Source organism: Drosophila miranda, chromosome XR (assembly GCF_003369915.1).
Source record: "Drosophila miranda strain MSH22 chromosome XR, D.miranda_PacBio2.1, whole genome shotgun sequence".
Lineage (NCBI taxonomy): Eukaryota > Metazoa > Arthropoda > Insecta > Diptera > Drosophilidae > Drosophila > Drosophila miranda.
This window is the reverse complement of record NC_046674.1, coordinates 28,294,493-28,318,565: the sequence shown is the minus strand read 5'-3', so window position 1 is coordinate 28,318,565 and position 24,073 is coordinate 28,294,493. Positions and strand designations below refer to the sequence as shown.

Genomic DNA, 24,073 nt, shown 5'->3' with positions numbered 1-24,073 from the left:
GCAACTACCCAATAGTCATGCCTTTCAAAATGAATCAATCGAGTCGAAGAAGAGTCATGTTAAGAGTCCATTTTACGAATGATATTTATTGTTGTGGTTTGCTGTGATTTTAAATATTATAATTACTATTAAGAAAAAATACGCGCTTCCATTTTTGTTTGTTGAACTCTTCCGATACAGCATCCTCTCCGTACTTCTATACTTCTGCACATCTCTTCTACTACCTCCAAATCGTTCTTTATGTATACGATACGTAATACCCGCTTTGGTGAGTAGAGGCGCGAGGGTGTCGTGTGTGTGTGTGTGTGTGTGTGTGTGTGTGTGTGTGGGCAGGGGTGTACATTTCCGTTTGAGTGAGTGTAGTGGAGTGGATTGGAGTGTGCCTTATAAGGAATACAATTATGTGTACAGTGCACATATAATACCATCATTCAATTTGATTTTGCCACATTCACATTCATATCGTTTGGGATTAACTATACTTAATTATTTTTGACTTCGTGTTATTAGGGACCTTTAATCGCGTAAACCTTTTACATAGTTCATTATTTATTATCTCCGTAGTCATCATATGTAAATATTTTTAAAATTTTTCGTATTCGTTGCGTGAGTTTTGCATGTTAATACATATATATATACTGTATATGTTATACATATTCGTCGAATGCGGTCAAAATAAATATAAATCCACTAACTTAAGTACATGTTTTCTGTCTTTCGTGTATATATGTATATGTAATGTCTTGAGCGGCGCACCTTAAGGTTTCAATGTTTTGGCATTTGAGTCTTGCAATCAAGTCTATTGCACAGTAGTTTCTAAAATTGGGGCTACTAAGTAAAACACAGGGGCGTACGGCACAGCATTAGATCCTGACACAGTGCTCTCTCTCTATCTCTGTGTGTATTTTGAGCTATTGGATATACATACATACATACATATCATAGACCTATTCATTTATATAGTATGAGTATCAGATATACTTTTAAAGTGTTTTATTTATTTTCGATTGAGTTCTTATGCTAACACACGCTTGAAAACGGATTTTTAATTCGTTGACATTGTTTCCGTTTTCACAAAAGAAAGGAATTGGCGCTGCGCTCTGCTGCTTACTCCTTATTCATAGACATCAAAAATCGAACATTTTTGGGGAATGATTTGTTATATTTTACTCGTAATTGATACATACATATATGAATCTGGTTTGGGTGCAACAAATTTCTCTTAATTCCGTGTGTTATAGTATGTGTATAAATTGTAAATAAGCTTTTTTAATACTGAAATTTAATACTGAAAGAACACGTACAATAAAAAAATCTATGATTGTGCAAGATATAACCACTTTCATTGACCCTTTCAGCCCATGCATCAGTGTGTACGTACTTAAATGCTAGGGTGCTAGGATGAACACTTCTCAATTAACTATTTAAAAAAAAAAAACATATTAATTTGCTAAAAACATATGCAGTCAAGGGTCCCGTAATACCCTGATCAGCCCGATCACGATTCAAAAGGATAAGGAATGAACCAAAATTATCCAATAAGTATCTGCGCGCAGGGACGTTGTCCGGTCCGTCCGTCGCCGTTTCCGATGGATATACCAACACAGATATGGACAGAATAACGTTCTACACGGTATGTCGCGGTATAATGCGGTAAATGCCTTCGGTTACATTTTTACATATGTATGTATTGCCCATTTGATAGGCGCATCGTTTAAACAAATAACATTTTTGGTAGTCCAAAATGAACCACACCCTTTCCAAATCTTGATCCAACTTAAGGCCCTTTGGAAGGAGTATGTATGTACATATGTGTGTGGTGTATGGTGTATGGTGTATGTTGTTTATGTGTTGTGTTTTTTTTTTTTAATATATTCGTATATATTGGGATAAAATTAGCTAGTTGCCTTCTATAACAAAAATAAGTAAAATATTTTCATTATTTTTGTATCTTGATGAGCTATATATATATAGAACTATCAGTCTCACGTCCCATACCAAGGTAATAATAAAAATCTTTTGACATACCTATTTGTAACGTACATACGTAGATCCTGTACATATGCATAATAATTAGTTATAATGTGTTCTTGTGTACCGTGTTGTGCCTTGCGTACTTTGTGGATGAGGAGTATGTACTACGTGTAGGTGTGTGACCAGACCTGGAGTATGGGTCCTTTCCTGGCCTAAAAGATAGGATAGACAGCTAGCTGCTTTGGCTACTTTAACATATACACAGACACAGATTAAAATATGCATGCAAATCTGATTCTGACTCTGATATCTGATCGGATATACTGAAGCTTAGCGCTTGCTTGGGTTTAAGTTGGAACCTCTCCTCTCCGCTCCGCCGATGACAGACAGAGTCTAGTGCAATATATTCGTGCTCTCATGGGGGGTTTCTCATTCACCTTCTTATAGCTTATGTGCGATTTCATCGGAACAACAACAAGGGGACATACAGAAAGTACATCGGATGTAAGCAAATACATACATACATACATAAAAACATTGATCTTATTCGGCTTGTTGCCTTCGTTAACGAGTATTTACGAGGATACGCGGATACACAAACTTGTGATTACACGCGTAATGTTACAGTTTTTTGATTTTCGATTCAAATTCGTATTCGTATTCGTTCTTCATTTTCATTTTCATTTTGACAAAACCTAACGTCCATACATCGCATGCTGAATTAATGCACGTTGCACATTTATGTTCGAAAATTAAATGCTAGATGCTAGACACAAGTACTGGGGTAAGGGGCTACTGCTCGCCCTTACACATACGGGAAAAGTTTTTAGTGACACCCAAGTTTCGTTTTTGTGTTTGAGAGAGATGACTCGTGTTATGTACGCGGACGTGAAATTATTTGAGCAGTAGTATCTAGGGGTAGGTAGCTTTTTGTATTGACCACGTATGTAGTTAGATTTGGAGCCCTATCTGGGTAACCGAGACCGCCTGAAGACTGCTGTGATGATTAAATGTCAATTTTTGTTTCGTTCCACGCCAATTTCCAGTTGTGTTAAAGTATCTCCGTCTCGTACACCTGTTTGGTGGTCGTTGTGGCTGTTTGGTGTTGAGAGTTTGCAGCAGCAGCGACCGCACCAGACGACCCTACCACTCCACCACCAACAGCGCCGCCGATCACACCGCTCGTAGCATCACTGACCAACACACCATTGGTAGCCGCGGCAGACGCCGCCGCCGCAGCCGCGGCTCCACTAGCTTCGCAGGCCAAGCTCAATGCAGCGATTTTCTGCTGAATATTTGTCTCGCTGCCGAGCTTACGCAGCGTGTTATTCCCGCCGCCGGCCCCAGCAGCCATGTCCTGCGACGAGGGGCAGGTAACATCGACCGAGGGAAGCTTGCTCATTTTCTGTAAACGCTGATACTGCTCTTGCAGTAATTTTTGCTTCTTAAGTAACTCCTGGTGGCGCATCTCAAGTGCCACCTGGCGTTGCACATGATCGTTACCGGACTCATTGCCACTGGAGTTGTCGCCGCTTGATGTGTCGCCACCGGCGACAACCGAGGAGTCTATTCCGATTGAATTGACATTGGCATTTGAGTGGGCATTGGAATTAGCATTGGCCGCTGCCGTTGCTGCTGCTGCTGGTGCGGAAGCTATGTTCTGTGGCACGTTTGGGCTGGTTGGACTGGCCAGTGGACTGCGTGAGCTGGTGCGTGGCGGCGGTGGTGGCGGTATGCGTTTGTGGCCCACTTTTGTTATCAGATCAGCATTTCGCTCGGGTACGGGTGGCTTGTTGTTGCTGCTGCTGCTGCCGATGCCGCCACCATTGGCCAGATTTGGATCGCTGGGTCGTGGCCCAGTAGGTGGTGGTAACTGAAGTTCGCTGTCCGACTCGCTGGGATAGGAATGCAGCCGTCGCAAGCTGCCCATGTTTGTGTGCACCATGAGCTGCTGCTGCTGTTGTTGTTGTTGTTGTTGTTGTTGTTGTTGTTGTTGTTGTTGTTGTGATTGCAGCTGCAGCTGCGACTGCGACTGCTGATGGGTGAGCACGCCTCGCTGTACTGGCACAGAGCCCGTGGCCACAGCAATGACCATGCTGCTAGTGGTGGCCTGTTGCATATTGATGTTGGCCTCCGTGTAGAGACGGGCCTGCGATATTTGCGTGGTGACGGTGCTTTGTACTGCGGCCTCTGCGCTAGCGCTTTCATCAGATGCCGAATCTTCGGGGCGAATCTACAGGAAGAGACTTGGGACATTTGAGATCCGTTTCAGATCGGAATCAGGGCTAGGGGATGGTGCTTAATGCTCTTACCTCGTATTGTTGCTGGTGTTGCTGCTGCTGCTGTTGCTGCTGCTGTTGTTGGGCTATGGGCTTAGAGAACGTCTTGAGCTCGTCTAGCAGAGCATCGAGTGCGTTTTCGGGTGCGAGTCCCCCGCTGATAGCGAACGACCCCATCCTGGGTGTTGGGATTGGCTACAATAACACACACACACACAGAAAATTTGGTAGTAAAATAAACGTTTATGTGCGGCTCCCGCTGCTGGCGGGAAATGCGAAGGCAACGTATAGTAATTATGTACATAAGAAGTGAATAACACCACACATATAGATACATATATGGTAATTACGTACTCTTATGGCACAATTATTCTCGCAAAAGATAGTAGTCAGAAGTAGTAGTAGTACATATACACATATCTGATACAGACTAACCCATCAATGAAACATACAGGTATACATAGCTAAAGAAAAACAGTGCGGCAGAGGCCGTGGCGTCTTTAACGAGTGCAAGGTGCATCATAGAGAACAGTATTCATGCAGTGCCATACTAAAGTCAATTATTATAAAACATATATAATTGCAAGACAATATACACATAGATAGTAGATGTAAGGATGCGATGTATCATATCTGCAGCAAACATTAGGCAATCATCGTTATCATGATAAGCAAGCATTCGATTAAGCGTTGTACAAAGGTGGTAGTAGTTGGAAGAGTCTCTCTATATATATAAGAATGTCGGGATTATAGAAGGGCATCATCAGCGGAGCCTAAATTTGAAAACTTAGGGCAGGGGAAATGTGTGCTTTCGAATGGTCGAATGGAGGAGTGGGTGATTTATACATTTTGAGTAAAAGAGAAGCTCTAAATAACAAACAAAGACGCAAATCATATATCCAAAAAGGAATTGTACCCCGATTTTCCGAATGCAGAATGCAGAATAATACAGTTAGTATATGAGAAAGTTCTGTGTGTATGTATGTGTGTGTGTGTGGCCTATAGGTATATGTGGTGGTTTTGAGCAGTTAACAGTTAATTGTTATTTCTTTATAACTATTTTTCGCCTTATCTCTCTGAGTGTTGATGCTTATGAGTGAGAGGAGGCAACACGCTTAAAGATTGATTTGATTTGATTTGATTGATGATGGGTTGATAGGGCGATTGGGTTGATAGATGGTTGAAACTTCAAAGACAACAATCGATGAGTGAGAACAGTGACTGAACAGTGATGACTGTTTGCATATATTTGTTTTTTTTTTTTGTTTGACTGCAATTCAATTGGCCGCTCGATTGTCTGATTAGGAGATTAATAGTTAACAGCTAAAATGGTTACAGATTTCGGTTTTGGGGTTTCGGTTTGGGGTTTCGGGATGGTTATCAGGTTTTCAGGTGATGTTTTGACGGGGGAAGTGGGAAACTGGGAAATTGGGAAAGTGGCGGTGTGTACATACATAAGCAAGGGTACATACATATACATACATATTCTCTAATTTGTATATATATACACACACATATGCGCTCTTCTCAACTACAAAGTATCATTAAAAATTAAATTAAATAGATTCGAATGTACGAGTACGAGTACGAGTATGTGTGTGTGTGTGGTGTCACGACTCAGCGCAAGGAGTGGTCCATTTTGATTAATATAAAACATTAAACACTTAATTAACGGAAACCAAGAGGGGGGTACAAATTGTATGTATGTATATCAGCATAATCGTTTCGTATATGTCTGTATGCATGTATGGAATGTATGTATGCCGCGTGTGCCACTTCCTGTCTATTAATTATCAGACATTCACTATAGAGCAGCAGGCCCCCCTCCTAATGTGAACGTACACCCGGTGTCCCGATGTTACGAGTAAGTTCATTAGGTTCGAGTACTTGTAGTTTATTGCATCTCTTCCGCACATGCAAATACAATTCAAATATGATCATTTTTGTTGCGGTTGTTGGCAGAGTTTTGATGGAACAAACATACATACTATAGTAAGGTTCTAGGCATTACAACAGAGGTGGGCAATGCTACCATTTCTCCGAGAGGTTTCTCCGCTGCTCCGTCAGACGGCTGCAAAAGCAAAACGTACGCAATGCTCGACTGACATTCGAGGGACCGAAATCCAAAAACAAAGTACACGGAGTGTACGCGACCGGGACACGGGATGGAGACTGAAAAAAAAATTATACGCAGTGTGTGGTAGCTGCTCGAATCGAGCCTTGTTTTGTTCTGTTGTTCTGCTCCCAAACCCAAACACCACTGCATTACAGTAAGGGATTCGAACTACTGACAATCACCAGACAATGCCAAGGATGAGAGAAGTACCATATGGACATTTGAGTGGAAGACAGGAGCGAACACCAAAATAAGATTTGCAAAGCAATTTCCGTGAACGAAAGAAGGACGCAAATTTGATTGAATGGTCGATCACATCGGTGTGTCTCTGTGTATTCCATGTGGTGTGTAATTACAGGATCAAATCTCGTATGATAGGTAATATTCACATTTGGTTTTTTGCATTTTCTTTTGTGCGCTTGAAGAGCAGATAAATCTAAAAGAAATCGACCCCCAGGCACTCGATATAATGCACTTACAATGTAATATATGTAGTAGCTGACCCTTAAATAATGCTTCCTCCATGGTTACTCATTTCCTAGGGGACTCGTGTTGCTGTGTTGCGAACGAATTCGGGAAAGCGGAAACGGGATCGGGTTCAGGTTAAGGTTGGTGGCTCAGGAAGTGGATCTCCTTTTGGATGGACTTAAGAAGGACTTTAAGGGGATCTTAAATGGTGAGCACACACAGTCAGTCACACACATATGTTGCGATACAAATACATTGATATTGGTATAAATCGGTACACATACATATAGTATATAGTATACATTTAGTATACGTATACAGGTTGAGAAGAAGGTTGCAGTGGTTCAGATTTCAGATTGTTGGGTGCGTTTCTTCTGGTTTTCTGGTGGCTTATGGATAGCTTTGATGAGTTTTTTATATGGTTTTTGGTTTTTGTTTTTTGGTTTTTGTTTGATTTTTAGTACGAGTATTAGTTTTAGTTAGAAGTTTATAGCAGTAGTAAGTAGTATACAAAATATAAACTAGTATGTTTAATGCAGAGCAAATTATGTTTAGCAAAAAGAAAATTGACTTAGTTTTTATGATTTTTTCGTTTCATTTTTTCATTTTGGTATTTGGTATTCGGTTTTGTTTTTGTTTTTTTTTTTTGGTTGTAAAATTTTCTTTATATTTGGATTTTTCAGTCATTACTCAGTAATTGCCTCTTTGAAGTTTGAACTCCATCGCCAGTTAAACTATGTGGGTTGTAGAGTTGTTGTTGGGAAACGATAATCAAAAAATGTTTGAGAAAAGGCAAGAACAAGAAGAAAACGAAGGTAAACCTCATTTTATAAGACGTTAAGCTTTGGATAAATTCAACTTTTGTGTGATCTGTTTCTGTTTTTTATTATTATTTTTCATATATATATTTTTTTTGCTTTCTGTTTGGCTTTTGTCAGCTTATGGTGAGATGATAGTAGGATTGAGATTTGATCGATACTTGGATTATATTGATAGTGTTTGCTAACTATTTGTTGATGCAATTTGTAATTGTAATTGCCATTTGTAAACGGTAATTGTAATAGGTTTAGGGGTAGTGGTTGGTTGGTTGTATGTAATGAGTGTTCAAATACCTAATGTGTAAGACCCAACAAAGGCAAAAGCTCAGTACAGTACAGTAGTTAGCTTGCAGGATGATTGGTAGGAGGGAGTTAGGGCTAAGGGTTATCTATATATATATATATATATCGGCGAAGCTATATCGCGTTGGTGTTTTTAGCGGTGCGCTTTGCTTTTGCTGAGTAACATTCTCTCAACTAAAAACATTTTTCTTTCTAGGAATTGTAATTGAATTCAATTTGATTTGGTTTCTGGTTTCTGGTTACACTTGAAACTCTCGTTGAATGCATTTGGTTGATTGAATAGTTGGAATGGTTGGTTGGTTGGTTGGTTGGGTATGAAATGATAGATGAACCAAAACACTATTTATTATAAACAACAGCCAATTGCAACTTATTCATAAGGTAATCGCACAAAATATATAAACCAAAACTACAAACGAATAAAAGTTAAGTAATCAAGGTCATTTCAGTTTCGATACAACTATGTAAGTGGTTTCTCTGTGGTTATTTTTATTTTGTATTCGTATAAATTTTCTTTGCTTTGCACAGTACTCAAATCTCAAATGATAAATCGCCGTTGGAGGAGTTTTTGAAATGGTTGGAGGAGGTTGTTGGTTGATGTGAAAAATGAGCTCAAAACTAAACTGCAGCAGGACTCTCGGTCTCTCGGTACTTGTTGTCGTTAATCAGTATTCCCATTCGATTTAGATGACAGCGACTTCCCCTCCGAGTGAGACGTTGTCGGAGGAGGAAGGAGACAGACGGAACAGAGTGGACTTCTACGGGATACGAAAATATGAGCAGTCGCGGGCTTAGTAGCTTCGTGCTTCGTGTGGTACATCCACAGTACCGAAGATCCACGAAGATAACGAGCCTGGACTGGAGCAGTGGTCCAGTGCGCGGTGAGAGGTGGTTTCGAAAATGAAAGCATAGCAAAACTCGATACATGATATGGTAGGACGAAAGCAATCTATTGTATGCAATCTCTGCGATAGAAATAGTAGTGGAAACAATACTTTTATACATATGTCTATATAGTCATGACACGTTATGTAGCAGTATTATATGTATATAAGTATATCAATATATGGATAAGGATATGGATATGGACATGTGGGCCTTTTGGCATCGCAAATTTCGCTTGGATCTTGACTTTGGACTTTGGACTTGGAACTAGCTCTGTGTAACTGTCTCAGCACAACGGGGGTCGTCGTCGACCCGTCTCTCTCTCTCTCTCTCTCTCTTTCTCTCTCCCCTGCGACCTTCCGCATTTTGCACTTTTGCACTTACCTTATCGGGCGCCGAGATGTCCGCAGACCGTGGTGGCTCTTCGCTGATTGCCGGCTCATTGGGCGGCAGACGCTGCTCCTGCACGCTTGCCAAACTATGGGATGGTGGATAAAAGGGGATGGATCAGATTAGCTATGGCTCCACTAAAGGAGGGGTGCGTGAAAAGCGACTTAGCGAGCGGCTACAAACCGTTTAAGCGTCACCAATGTCCCAGTTAGCTTCTTGCAGCGCCGCAGTGCCGACTCCAAGCGGTCGGGCTCTTCTTTGAGGAACTTTTCTTCGCGCACCACCTTCTCCATTTCGCTGGACAGAATGCAGCGCAAGCCATTCGACAGAGACGGAAACTTGAGCTTGAGTTCGGCCACCGTTTTGCTGCAAAAACAACAGCAACAAAAGTTGCAACAACATCTGGCATAAGGGCATGGTAGATTTGTTACCTGGCGCGGCTCAACACCAGAGCCATGTCCTCCACAGCGGTCATGTTGACCCGTGTGCGCCGATTGATCACCTCACCGCGTAAATTCTCCACCGACGCCTCGAGGTCACTGAGATCCTTTTCCAGGCGTATGACCTCCTGCTTGTACAGCTCCTCCTCGCGCGAAACTCGCGTGGCATCTTGATCGCCCTGATGGCCCCAGAAGCTGCCGCTGCTCGCCAGCAGAGTGGCACGAATGCGCATAAATGTACCCTTGATGTCCTCCCGAACGGCTACTGCCTGGGCCTGGGACAGACGGCGCAGGGTGCGCACCTCCATGCGAAGGTCCTTCGCTTTCTTCTGCAGCCCACGCAGGTGGTTGTAGACCTCGGGGGCCAGTGTTATGTCCGCCCGGTAGTTGGGATGTGCTGTCTGGGCCAGCACAATCGGCTTGGGTGGTGGAGGGGGCTTCAGGCGATCGCGCTCTGTGAAGATATCGTGGGACAATAAATCAATTGACTTGGATTTACGGCAAGAGTGCAGACTAGTGACTCGGCTAGTGACTCAAATTGAGATAGTGATAGTAGCTGTGGTCATTGTTGCATGCGTGGCTTGTGTGTCGGGATGTGGAGAGGCTGTGGAGGTTGATCTCTTACCTTGTGATGATGTGCGTGGTAGGGTGGACGACTTGATTGCCGGCTTGGTAGGTTTCGTATCAGCTGTCCGTATCACAGGTCCGTTTCAGTTGCGTGACAAAAGAATGGGAAACATTTGGTATTGTACGATTTTCTTGACATTGTGTCAAAAGATGCAAGCCCTAAGTTGCCAATGGCAAGCACCCTTCCCCCCCTGTACATATACTATTTCCAATGTCAAATCCACCTTTGGGCATTGAAGAATATGGAAATAGTATGCGCACACAACAATAAGGAAAGCCTTCGACTCTTGGCTGAGGCTTTTAATACCCTTGCAGATGAATAGCAATATGATTTCTGATTCTCTTCGTACCAGAGTTCACAAATAACTATTAATTGAAAAGAAACACCTATCCTGGAACACCATATACTTTTATTACCAAATTTTTTTGAAATAAATTGTTTTAAACCCTTTTTTTATTTATTATAAATTCTTAAGATACAAATTGAACTCAAATATATATCTTTTCTCTCGAAAAATTATAGCTACATTTAAAACCCTTTTGTCCCTAAATGACATATGTATGTATGTATGTCAATTACTTGCATTCAGAGTTCTTATAATTTCGAATTAGTGTTGGCAAAAATTTAATGAGATAACAAGGATAAAACAGCCATCAGAAATTAATTTGTCTTCCCAATATTTATGAAACAAATTAAAAATGAGATATTTCTGATGTTAAGAATAAAAATAAGAAACAATTTTAGTTATAAAAATTAGAATCCTTACGATTCACCGACTTTGGCATGTATTTTTATACTTGTCAATCGGCGAGCGAAAGGAATTGGTATATAAAGCATATCATCTAAATGATAAAGTTACACTGAGGTATGTATCCTGTACATGGAATAGTTATTGCACTGTGCGACAAAATAAAAACTTTTGAATGTACTTTGTACGCGACAGAATTGGGTTGTGGGACTGGATGAGTAGATTAAATCCTAACATCCTAACCACCAACATTTAAAAAAAAATCCGCGAATTGGTGAGTTTGGACACTTTTATAATTTTTACGCGGCATTTACAGTGCCGATAACCAAAACAATTAATCGGTTGTTAAGAGAATTGAATGACCTTTTATACATTTCTTTATTCGTGCCCACACAATGGCTGTTCCTTAATATATAAATAGCCAAAGTTCTCTATCATTTTTACTGTTTCTTCAACATTGCCATTTTTTGTAATGGTAGTTTTAGACTTTTGTTCTTTAGTGGCATTAATTCCCAACAATAAAAGCTACTAATTACTTAAAAAGAAAACACATTCGATTATAAACAAAACGAAATGCTAGCCATGGACAGCGGTCTGACTTCCAGAATGCTCGACGGAATGACAAATGCGAGTTTCATCAGCCCCTATAACTAACGCATAAAGCAGCCCCATATAGCGTGCACCAAGAGAAATCCAGCCACCCTATATCCATAAGGATGATCGGCCATATTGGGGTTGTACATTGGATATACACACTGTATAGTAGTAATTCATTGTGGCAAATCTTGTCAAAATTAATTCAGTGTCTAGCTAAGGCGATGGTCCAGCGTCTTCCAAGTCATTGTGCACTTCCTTCCCGAAATTTTGGACATTTTGCATTCCCGCAGATTTAACATATTTTAAATTATTAAAGTAGCAATTGGAAAACGACCATTTCTTAGTGCAATAAAAAGTGAGTTGATTTACTACAAGTTTCGCATCTTTGAGATTCTTTGGACAATTTGGTTGGGAACTAATGACACCACAACATAATAATAATAAAAATACGCCTTAAAAAAAAGAGCAGAAACGTTGTGAGCCACGGAAAGTGCCGCTGCTCTGCATTTATACCCGATACTCAGTAAGTATGTAGTATATGTACATATGTGTGAACTATTTTTGTATACATCTGCCGCTTTCTCTCCATTCTCCCCTACGCCAGAGCGAGCACACTGCACTCCTTAAGGCTATAATAAGGATCCGATCCAATCCAGATTTGGCAATCTGCAAGACAAGGTCTCTCTAGTCTCCTTGATTCTGCGTTTTAGATTTCTCGTATCTTCTTATCTTAAAATACACTTGTTACAGTGTGATATCACAGGAGTCTGGATACAAAGTTTGGTTGCTCTTACTCTCATAATCTTTAAGATCTAGGCGCCAGTATGGGCAGACGGACAGACAGACATGGCTATACGGAATATACGGCTATTAAGGATGATCTAGAATATACATATATACTTTATGGGTTCGGAAATGCTTCCTTCTGGCGGTTACACACATCCACTTCCACCAAAAATCGAAGATACCCCTATACTCTTCGAGTACCGGAACGCACAGTCGCACAGTTATATCAAAAATATTTAATTGAAAGCTGACCTAACGTTCCTATGGCAGTCTTAGCGAACAGATGGTTTCACAATTGAGGGACTGGGTCTTATACAAGAGAGACAAACAGGCAAACAAAAGGACATTGGCTATATAGACTATGAGTAATACCCTCTGCAAAAGTATAAATATGTACACATGCAACATTTTGAGTTTTAATTACCGGCATGTAGTGGATTATGAGACTTGGGATTATGGCCCTGTATGTCATCGCTAAAGGACACTGATTTCTCAAAGGACACGGATTTCTCTGCAATAAAATGGAATAATGTCGGCTGTTGCAGAGGCAGAGATGCAGCGTATACACTTACGGCACGAGTTCTTGCCTAACTTGGGAGCCTTCTCCCGAATATACATGTCGTCCCCGGAGCCATTGGCTGTGTGCATAATAGAGAAAGAAAAAGAGAAAAAAAGCGAGACAGCACTTGTTGTAGCAAGGAATGAAATAAATACATATACATATATGGGAATATGGGTCTGTGGGTCTCTGTGGGTTACGGAGTATGCAGACCATCGGCGGCTGTCAGTTGAAGTCGTGAATTTTGTGCTAGAAGCATTAAAGCAGGACGCGTTCATGTGCAGGATGCGTGTGTGTAGAATCCAGCATACATATATGTAGTTGCGGCTTCAAACATCTAACAGAGAGTACACATCGAGTGGTGGTGCCCTGCTCGTCGGCTTGTTGTGAGTGTGGTTCGAGTGGATTGTATTTACGTACCTTGCATCTGGGACTGGGATGGCACAACGAGATAGTTGGAGTCCAGTGTGGGCACTGGCAGGGGGGCAATTTGTGGATTCTGATTGACCAAAGCCTTCTGCACCAGGCCCGTCAGATTGGCCAACTGCCTCTCCATGTGCTCCACGCGTATGCGGTGCAATTCTTCTGGCCTGCAAAAGAGACATCAACGAAAAAAAAACATCTATGTACAAAAACTGGTTGGCGGCTTGCGTCTCAGCAAATTATTGCGTATTGCGTGTTTTCATGTCGCGCATTCGCATTTACTGGGCCAAACTTCCGTCGCTCCAATTGCGCAGTCTCGCAGTCGGAAAGCCTAGGCAAAAGACAGCGGCACCGGCACTGGCACCGGAATCAAAGTCGGAACGCGGGTCGCTGCAGCACTTAGCGCATGGGAGCGTAAACCAAAACCAGCAAAGAATGCTGCTCTTGGCTCTAGACTGATAAGACTTGGAGACACCCTGCAGATCAAGACAAATGGACAACAATAAGGGGATTGATTGTGCTCTGGTATCCATCAATCAGACTACCTGCTTGCGTAGCTGGGCTTTCATGTAGTCTATAATACCCGCGAAATACAGCCAGCGAAATGCTTGGTGCACCGTGTTCACCTAGTGCACGCAATGACGTACCATGTTGGGGCTCTTGTCGTACTGCTTTCTCAGTTGCAGTGGCAGTTCGCAGTCGAATGCAAGTGGGGACCAGTACAAGAACAGCCCGGTTTTTAAACAGCAACAGCAACATCAACAGAACCATGGCCTATTGCAGTGGTATGTACACACGATATTTGATTGACCAACTACTCATGGCCCTGCACTCCACTTATAACCGAAAATTGAAACACATTTCGTACCCAGTGACCAGTACACCTGATCGTTTCGCACAGTGTCTGGCAAACTTTCAAGTGGATGAGCTTTTGATGCTGGAAAAGTCCATGGAGAGAATGGAGGTTGTTGATGACAGCCCCAGTCCCCGCGAAGATGTAGCTGACCTGGACTCGGCCCCCACCACAGACTGTCCTGAGGCAAAGGCATCTGCCACCGTTATGCCCCAGCGAATGGCCTTGATGGCAGCCGATCGGTGGGTCTTCTCATTCCGTGCGTAATTTTCCATAATCTCCCGTGTGAGTTGCTCGTTTGCAGGGGAGACCATGACAGTACTGGCTCTCATGCAGCCTGGCACACTGCGCCGTCCTGGATGGAACCGAAGCCGTCCAAGCTGCAGACCCTGTTCCAGGTCAGCATCACGGCTCTGGCCTTTCTCTCATTCGGTGGCTACCTGCTCTGCCTGATCGTTCAGGCAATCAAGAGCAAAGGCACAACCTACTTCCATCCGGTGGCCACCGCCACGAGCACCTCGAACAATGGGAATGTCAAGCGCATAAAGATCTACAGGCGGAGCAAACGGAGCACTAATCAGAGCCCCCAGGGAGTGGGAGATATTCCCATCAAGAGCATCCTTTTGCAGCAGGACTATGCCACCTACATGAATGCGGTGCGCGGTCAACGCTGGGCGATGCTCACCTAGAGGGATCATAGATCTGATTGCCGCGATGCGCCATCCGGTTGGGACCCGGTACCTTGATGCCGTACAACGCATACTGATCCTCGGTGAGGGCAACATCGCTATGGGTACAGAATAAACACAACAAAATTAGAATGATTTCTGCCACACATCCATCCGACGCACGTGCTTACCTCTGTTCCTCGTCTATGATAGGTGCCACAACAGCGCCCCGTGTCCCGTATTGGCTATAGTAGGGCTCCTCGTAATTGCCACGGCTGCTGCGCTCTGGAGAACTGGTGTAGCCGTCTGCAAAATGGTTTTTCGCATAGCTCAGATTGTAATTGTTTAGTGGTCTTTGGGGGCTGCTCATTCATGCATATTTATAGGCATATTTTTTGTTAGAATTTAGGAATAACCCATAGGGGAAAGAACAAATAAAACTCAAAGTTCAAGAGATTGATGGTTGTGGAAACTGATAAAATTAATGCTCTCTAATTCGTCTTTGATCGTGTGTCAAACATTGTGTTCAAATTCCGAAACCCATAACGCAAGCACAAAAGCCAATGGAATATGCAATATGGAATATGGAATATGGAAAAGGGGTGATGTGTGAGTGTGTGTGTGTACATAGAAAGTGTTATACGATTCTTAGCTAAGTTTTTGGATTAGAAAAAGGCATATAGTAGTATTAGCTGGTGTACCTGGAATGCTGTATAACTGATCCTGGGTATAGGGAAACAGGGGTTCCATGCTACCCCTTGGATTGACTGATCTTAGTGGTTTCACAGGCGCTCCTTTACAGGGTATGTTTTTGGGGTGTTATGTATGTGTATGTTTGTATGTGTATTTGTGTATGTATTTGTGTTTGTGTATTGGGTTAATGAATTGAACATGATTCATATTTAGATAGAACGTTTCACTAGATACGAATAGGAGTACTTAAGCGAACAAAAATATAAAAATATACTTAAGAAATTACTAAATCAAAGGAGCATGGAGTAGGAGCAAAGACAGATCACATAGCCCCGGAGGATCACCGATCAAAATTAAATTATCAAAAATAATATGGAATTATTATTACTCAAAAAACCGAATGTAAGAAACGCAATATGCAAAAAAAGATAGTCGAGGAAAATAATATAATTTCCATGGAGGGTATCTACATATGTATCTACAATACGCACCCATCGAGACTTTGTTGCGTTCTGATGAGTACATGCCACGGGGCAAGGTCTGCGATGAGCCCACATAGTAGGGCGCCGGCTGTTTGCCAATCTGAAAAAAACATGGGTTTGAATGTTATTAAATTGCCACAAGGCTCAGGGCATGAGTAAGGGAATTTCTATATGCTCAACGCTGCCAATTGGCCTTCGTTCAAGTAGCGAAATGTTCAACAATAGTTTCTCTTCTCTTAAACTGTCCACACGAGCACGTACACATCCGGAATCGGAATCAGAGACTTTCAATAGACTTGCCATAGGCCACTGGCCGCCAACTTGCTAAGATTAATGCCCATTAATTGGCATTTGACCCCACCCACCAGTCAATCATCAAAACCGTTTGCCAAACATTCATCGAACATGAAAGCTTTTCCCTGTTTCCAATGAACTCATTTCGAGGATCCCTCAATTAGGCGCACAAATTATTTTCGAGGCTGTGCACGTGTTTGCAATGATTGGTTTTATTTTATTTTTGTTTATTCATCAATTGGTATTCCAGAGTCCAGACATGGCCATAGAAAAAAATACGAGTCTGTGCCGCATAAGGGGTTCAGGTTCTATCGGGATTGCAAATTAGTTCAATTATGGAATGTCTGTGCCTCGCCTCGCATCATCCAGTGGCAGTGGGACGACAAGCTGCTCCCGTGATCTCTGTGGTGCAGCAGCAAGTGCAAGTGGTCGGTCGGTCGGACGGTTGGCCCATTCGCTGTGCCACCAGTTATGGCAGCAGCAACAACAAGCAGCAGCAGTAGACAGTAGACAGTAGACAGCATACAGCAGACAGGCAGACCTCAACCAGTTTCAGTTTCAATTTCAATACAACAATTTTACAATTTTTTACAACTGAGCGGCGGGAGCCCGAGAGCAGTGTGCTGAGAGCTCTACTCTACAGTCCAACACTCAAAACTGTGCAAACGGTGTGCCGCTCTTTGGTCTGCCTGGGATTTCGGCGCAACTTAACTTGGCTTTGGCGCATGCGTGGATGATTAGTGAAGTGCGATCCATCGCGGCAAGCAGACGTTGCAGACCGAACTGAGTTTTCGTTAGAGATATCCCGAGATACAGATCCCGAAAATGTACACAGAAGTGAGGCATATCCTCAGGCAAGCGGCACCGGAACTGATGTTTCCGCTGCTCGCGCTTCTCGCGCTGAATGTGTGCCCTTCTTCGTTCGCCTGGAAGCCAATTGCAGTCTCCTCGGGCCCTGCCAGCAATGGTGGCAGCAGCAGCACAGCCTCCTACAGCCTCAAGCAATCCCACCCGGGATCCGCCAGCAGCAGTCACGAACTGGCCACAAGCTTTGCCCAGTTCGGTGCTGGCAAGGACTCGCAGGAAGTCGGTGTCGGAGGAGGCGAGGATGAACTTCTTCTGGCCCGCTCCGCCATTGTGAATGGTGTGGATCATCCATCGTCGGTGGCTCATCCCATAACGTTCGGCGATCATGTGGAGGATCAGTACGAGTCCTACAGCATCGAGGATGAGGCCCACAAGGAGCCACAGCTGACCTTCACGCGCACACCGCTCTACGGCTCCGATCGATGCAGTGTGAAAAAGTTTGCATTCAATCAGGACGGAGAGGTGGAATACCGGAATCCGCTGCTGCCCGAACTGGATCAGTTTACGCTCTGCTTCTGGATGCGTTTCACCAATCACAGTGGGGATCATGTCCTTCTGACCTACGAGGGTGAGTCAGCCCCAGCCCATTTGCGGATTGGATTTATGAATGTAGGGCAGGGTAGGGTAGGGTTGGGTAGGGTCAAAGCCTCTCACCATGACTTGCTTCATCGAGCCCAGGCCCCCACACAATAAGAGCCCCAACGAGTGACCAATCTCGAACTATTATATAAGCTCGGGAGGGGGCAATAGACGTAAGTCTATTGATGCCCCACCACAAAGCCAGCAGCAGGCAGCCACCGACCAGTGACCAGCGACCAGCAGAGAGACCTTCGCTGTGCGCAACGAAATTTGTGGGCCACGCTCCGGCGGCGACGCTTGCACCTGGCTGTGACTGTGAAAGTGAAAGGAAGCCGACTTCCTGATGCAAGTATTCGACCCACCACCGCCGCCAGTCCCCAGTGTCGACTGAAGACGACAGGTTGACGATCCACAAAACAGTCAGTCTGATGGTCAATGATGATGCTGTTTTGGGGTCGTGTCCGGTTGTTTGGGTGTTGTCGAGGAAGGGCGGGGCAGGGCGGGACATGGCATCCATTGTGTTTTTCTTTTAAGTAGTTGCTACCTTTCAGATAAGATTAAGATTTGATTTTCTTCGTCTTCATATCTGACAATTTTTCAGCGCGGCAGCTGCCCCATCGCTGCTGCTGCTGATGTTGTTTTTGTTGTTGTTGTCGTTGCGGTCGCCGCTTACATAAGGCGATAATTTACCTGTTTCCAGTTGGATGTCGTCGGCCGCTGGCCCGTTGTACCGCTGTCCACTGTTTTAGTGCCTGACTTTAGCATTTGACATAATTTCAAAGATTCAATTCAAGTAGCAGCCGAAGCCGGCGCTTCCGGATTGCAGCCCAGATGCTGACCGAGAGACAGACAGACAGACAGGCAGACAGAGAGAGAGAGAGAGAGAGAGAGAGAGAGCTGCTAACAAGCGGGGAAGACAGCCAGTGACCATCTAGGAAATTGTTTAGTCACAACAACGAATGATTCATAATTACTATAAAATGCATATCACATGCTAAACAGACGACTAACAGGATTTTGGCAGCGGGCCTTCCACAGGCTTCGAGCCGCTGATTGTGCAACGTGTATCCGAGGCTTCCTGCTTGGACTGGGGCTTAAGCAACACTGAATAAATGGCATTGATCCTTTGGTGCATGCGTTCTGCCTTAGTCTCCCTGGGCCTTGTGATTGTGTTGGTCTATCGTCGTTGGATTGCTATTGCAGCATCGATTTGATTCGATTTGATTTCACAATCATCATCGCCATCAATGGCATTTCCAGTCCAATCCACTGATCCACTTCTTCCATCCATATATCCACAGCTGGCAAGGAATCGCGAGAGATACAAATCTGGGTCGCGAATGCGCAAAATTCCAGTTTCCTTTCGATGGCCATAAAAGGTCAGCAAATGTACAGGTGAGTCGTGGAATACATTGCACTACATCCATCGATCAATCCACCTGACTAATCGTGGTAATGATTTCATGCTTGGTTTATATTTCTATTTCTATTTCTGTTTCTGTGTCCGTTTCTTTTTCTGCTTCTGCTGTGGCGATGAAGACTCAACTATCCGCTGCGAATGCGCCAGTGGCACCACATGTGCACCTCATGGAATGGAAAGACGGGCGAGTGGCAGGCCTGGCTCAAGGCAGAACGCATTGGGCGTGGCTTCCACAACTCGGTGAGTAAACACAACACTCTGCTGCTACTGCTGGCCACGGCCCCGTCTCCAATTACTGCCAATTGCAAAATTATCGAGTCAGTCTCTGAGGCTGCGCAATGCCCCGACGCTTTTACTTTCGTCGCGCTGCCGTTGTCGATGACGAGATGACGAGGAGGTGCTGTAATCCAATTTATAGCCGGCCCACTTCTCTTCTCTTTTTGCAGCTTGTGGGCCATAAAATTCCAGCAAATGGAAAGCTACGCTCCGGCGGCACCTCGATCACCGGCGAGGTAAGCCACGGCCTGCACTTTGAAATTACAATGGTCCAGGTCTATCGCGTGGCCCTGAGTGCCGGCAAGGCCCACCGCGATCACAAGCATCACCACGTGCATCATTTTGATCATGAAGGACAGGAGGTATCCAGTACAGTGCGTCCCCCACCCATAGTGAGTTTCGGTTCCGATGGTATAGATGGGGTTCTAGCTTCAACTTTCGGCCTTCTTTGTAGATAAATCGACCACAGCCTATGCACATGCTCCTGGCCAGTGGCCAGATCCCTACGCGGTTGCGCATTAACCTGGCCAATCCATCCAGTCCTTCCAGCGATGGAGCTGCAGCGCCTTCTGCTGGATCCGATGCAGCACAGCAGCAGCAGCAGCAGATCACATTTAACACAAACTTTGTGAACGGACAGATCAACGCAGGCTCTCGTCTGGTGGCACAGCAGCTTCTGGGGCTTCCGGCAAAGAATGGCATTCCTCAGCAGTCCTCAGGTAGCCGTTTCCAAATGCTAAGCAACTCCGCGAATGTTCAGTTCATCGACGAGACTGAGACCCACATACAGTTCAAGCGAGCAGCAGCAGGAGCAGCAGATGAGAAGAAGCTGAAGAAGCGCGGACTTGTGCTGCTGGATGACGGATCCGTGGTAGACGATGGCACAGACACCGATGCCAGCGAGGTCTACAACGGCCTCGCCGACTACGGCGGCCAGCAATTCAAGCAGGATCTGACCCTCAAGATGAGTCTCGAGGAGGAGATCAGCACGCACGATCGGGAGCCCGCCGAGGAGGAGGTCAAGGCCGTCATGGCCATTTGCAGCAGTTGCCATGCAGAGCCCTTCCAGGGTGCCATCGTCTTTGCGTGGAAGGAGGTGCAGGAGAACATGAATAACGCACTCAAAGGCCTCAGCGTGGGCACCTGCGGTAACTTCTAGTTCTGGTCGCCACCTGCCACCTGTGGCAAGCAGTCTTTAGCTTAGTCCATGTACCATAGACCCCCTTCTTTTTGTTTTGTTTTTTTGTATATACGAGTGTATGTCATTTCGGTGTGTGTGATTCCGATTCCGATTCCGCTTGTCCGCGTGCATGTCCATGTGGGAGTCAACGCTTTAGAGTGGAGGAAGTGGAGGCTCCCCAACGATCCTTGACTCGCTCATGGACATGACCCACTCTATCCGCATCCTTACAAAAACCTCTAGCAACTACGCGGTGATATTGAATAAAAAAAAAGATTATTTAAACGAGGCCGCCCTCCTGCTCACCTTGGATTTGTGGATGTGCTGGTGCTTGTAGTCCGAATCGAATTCCGGCTCGCTGAAGTAGCTCTGGTCCTGATCCCAGTTGGCCGGTGCCTGGGACTGGGGCAGGGGCTGGGGTATCCCGGGACCGCCGGGCAAGATCTGTGGTGGTGCTGCCACCTCTGTGGACTCGAAGAGGCGCAGCACAGAGCGGTCGCGGATTTCGCGCAGATGGGAGCGCACATCCTCCAGCTCGTAGAACATGTCCTTGCTGGCGTCGTGTATGTAGATCTTTACGTTGGGTCCCTCCAAATACGACATGGTCAATTGGCGCGGAAAAGACCGCACAAACAGCGCACGGACCGTGTCAATGGAGGTGATCTCGTTTGGTAGCAGTGCTCGCTTCGTCTCCGAGCGGTATTGCAGAAAAACCAGTCCCAATGGCCGTTCGAGTGTCTTTGAAGGAGTGCGCACCACAGGCAGAGAAGAGCGCTGCTTCCCGCCACGACGAAATCCGGTACTTGCAGTCTCCACCTCGGACATAATCCCCGGATCGTCGTCAAACAACGGGCCCTGATTGACTGGAGCATATCCACGCATTGGCTGATTCTTTTTGTTCTTTTGAGCGCGTGTGCTCATCTGGGAATATCCATCCAAATCATTGCAAATATTGTGGCATACTTATGTTTTTTTCCAAAGCTTACCTCCAGGTCCATGGCGCGCTGCTGTTGAGGGGCCATTTGATGTGCGTGCGGATGCTGTGAGCCACCGTAAACCATTATGTCTCCGCCAAGTGTGTGGCGCCTGGGGTCGTCGCGTCGCATGGCGCGTCGTCGTTCGTCACCGCCTCCTTTCAAATGCAATAAAACAGACAGACAGATCAGTAGCGGAACCAGATAGCAGGATGTTTAAGAAATCTGGCACTTACCCTGTTCATTTGGCGGCATTCGTCCGGATTTGTTTTCATTTTGCCAGTCTTCTTCTGAAATGGAAAGAAACACTGCGTTTTTCAGCACTGCACATACATATGTATAGCGAGCACGCGTTAGGACGTTCTTCATCCTTTTTACTAACGGCTCCGTCTACTTACCGCCTTCTCGTCCCTTGCGTTTCTTTTTTGATGATGAACTGTTGCTGCCGCAGGCATTTTGATTTGCGGACGCGCTTTTATCTTTACTCTTCCAGCGTATCAACATTTTGTGATAGTGTCCAGTCCTTTTCGAGGTGTGTTCTTTGATGGGGAGCTGCAAATTGAGTTGAAAACAACAAGCGATAGGGTTAACGCTTTTGGTTATTTATAAATTTAGCTCTATCCCCATAGCTTGGGATCGCCTCGTTTGTGAGCAGTATTTTGCGTATATATTTAAGAGTGTATATTGTGCTAATTTCAGGAATTCTGCTGATCTACAGCTGAGAGTTCGGGGGCCATCATCTTAAAGGTCGGAATGGTAAATCGTTTTTGAATAGTAATTGCACTAAAATAACTAAAATTATGCAAGCTACGAAGTTTGAGCTGAAAAGTGTACAATGGCTGCACTATCAAGTTGTCCAAGCGATACAACACGCGCCGCGTGTTTCTCTGGCGAAACGCAACGAGGGGCGCTGCCGCATGACGCGTAAAGCGCTGGTGTATATTATAGTACCAAATATTGTATTAACTATGCTAATATACGCATTATTATGCACTTGTTTTGTTGTCGCAAGAACGCAACGCACAAGAATATAGTTCTTTTCGGGCTGTTAATCTTTAAAAACGAGAGTTCTTCAAGCGGAAACAGTTTTGGCATTACCATTAAAAGCATTAAGATGCATTTGAAATATGTTTGTTTGATCTTAAAGCTCACTTTTAAAGGAGGTCCTAAAAATTGAGCTCCATTCAGAACGAACTCCTGTCGATCAACCATGCATGTAACTATGTAAGTGTGGTATATGTATGTTTATATGGGTGTTGCATATACTTAGATGTACATACATTGTATATACATCGTGAACATATACAATATGCATTGGTGGTACACTTTTCAATGCATATCTATACATAAATATGTACATATGTACATACCTATGTAAATACGTACAATATGAATTTAAATATGTGCCTATGTATATAAAATTGCGTTGGTGTCGGTTTACTGAAAGAATTTTTGATTAGATTTAGGTGCGGCGTTCTATACGCACTCACACTTGCAGCCGAGCTCCCTTCCGCCCCCAAAGACGGCGCTCTTTGGCGAATGTACATACATACATATATGTATTTATGTACATACATATGTACGGGCAAGTGTAGCCGCCTGAACTTAATACACATTCATCCACGTACATCTGCAAACAACTATGTAGTTCTCGACTTTATTTTACATAGTTTTCAGCGGCACAAAATATTCTATACACCTGGAACAGGCCGCCCGCCCCATAGGGGGTCCCGGGCTCGAGCCCCGGGCCCTCCTCTGTGTATGTGTGTACCCCAAGTACCGAGGTATGTACAGAGATGTATATGTTGCACGAAGAATGCAAGTGGCAAGTGGGAATCCGTTATAAGTTTAGTGGCACACACTACACACACACACACACCGCGAGGGGGCCGGTGGTTTTTTTGTGGCTGGGATGCCTTACCGTTTCGGTGTGCCACACGCACTGGCCATTTAATAAACGCTCACAAAAATTAATGCAGGGGAGGCCATGGACCATCTGGGGGTACCCAGGTCGGGAAGCTTACCGTGTGAGCCGTCGTATGCGACCGCTTTTAAAAACCGTTCGATGCGATTTAACGTAGCACTAAGCAGCACAGCCACCGCCACAGTAGAACAGCAGAAGAGTAAAAATATTTCTGGTATATCTACATCAGAAAAGCGTTTCCGCCCTAAATCGTACGCGGGCTACTTTGGCAGGCGCATGCGTGGGGCGAGTGCTCTGTGCAATGTTGTGCTGCTAGGGAGGATAGATAGGAGACAGAGGCTTTCCAGTCGTTTCGAGTTGTTGACTTCATTTGCACACTGGCCAAAGGACTGCATTATGATGCACCAGAAGGACGTTTTTACGAAGAATTTACTTGAATTTACCTGCTG

General features: G+C 44.5%; 2 protein-coding genes and 1 long non-coding RNA gene across 8 annotated transcripts; 2 read left to right on the top strand and 1 right to left on the bottom strand.

Moving 5' to 3' along the window:
* Positions 1-486: 486 nt before the first annotated feature.
* On the bottom strand, positions 487-23,827 carry LOC108150971 (coiled-coil domain-containing protein CG32809). 6 transcript variants are annotated; one of them, XM_017279308.2, is made up of 18 exons: positions 23,725-23,827; positions 22,099-22,252; positions 21,937-21,990; positions 21,713-21,858; positions 21,033-21,647; positions 16,120-16,210; positions 15,637-15,729; positions 15,127-15,241; positions 14,953-15,054; positions 13,412-13,581; positions 13,005-13,070; positions 12,857-12,943; positions 10,299-10,361; positions 9,665-10,127; positions 9,417-9,599; positions 9,228-9,321; positions 4,287-4,448; positions 487-4,207 (listed from the first exon to the last, which is right to left on the bottom strand). In XM_017279308.2, the coding sequence occupies exons 2-18, from the start codon at positions 22,202-22,204 to the stop codon at positions 3,026-3,028; spliced, it is 3,792 nt and encodes a 1,263-aa protein (XP_017134797.1). In that variant the 5' UTR covers positions 22,205-22,252; positions 23,725-23,827; the 3' UTR covers positions 487-3,025. The 6 variants fall into 6 exon arrangements, with proteins under 6 accessions (XP_017134797.1, XP_033242315.1, XP_017134794.1 ...); XM_033386425.1 differs by having other exon boundaries at positions 4,090-4,220; XM_033386426.1 differs by lacking the exon at positions 487-4,207 and adding an exon at positions 7,528-7,571 and having other exon boundaries at positions 4,291-4,448.
* On the top strand, positions 16,779-21,015 carry LOC108150976. Its single transcript, XM_017279318.2, has 5 exons — positions 16,779-17,839; positions 19,152-19,245; positions 19,390-19,510; positions 19,717-19,938; positions 20,001-21,015. The coding sequence occupies exons 1-5, from the start codon at positions 17,230-17,232 to the stop codon at positions 20,703-20,705; spliced, it is 1,752 nt and encodes a 583-aa protein (XP_017134807.1). The 5' UTR covers positions 16,779-17,229; the 3' UTR covers positions 20,706-21,015.
* LOC108150980 lies at positions 22,165-22,733 on the top strand. Its single transcript, XR_001774706.2, has 2 exons — positions 22,165-22,232; positions 22,400-22,733. It is a non-coding gene; the product is annotated as an uncharacterized LOC108150980 (long non-coding RNA).
* Positions 23,828-24,073: the final 246 nt, after the last annotated feature.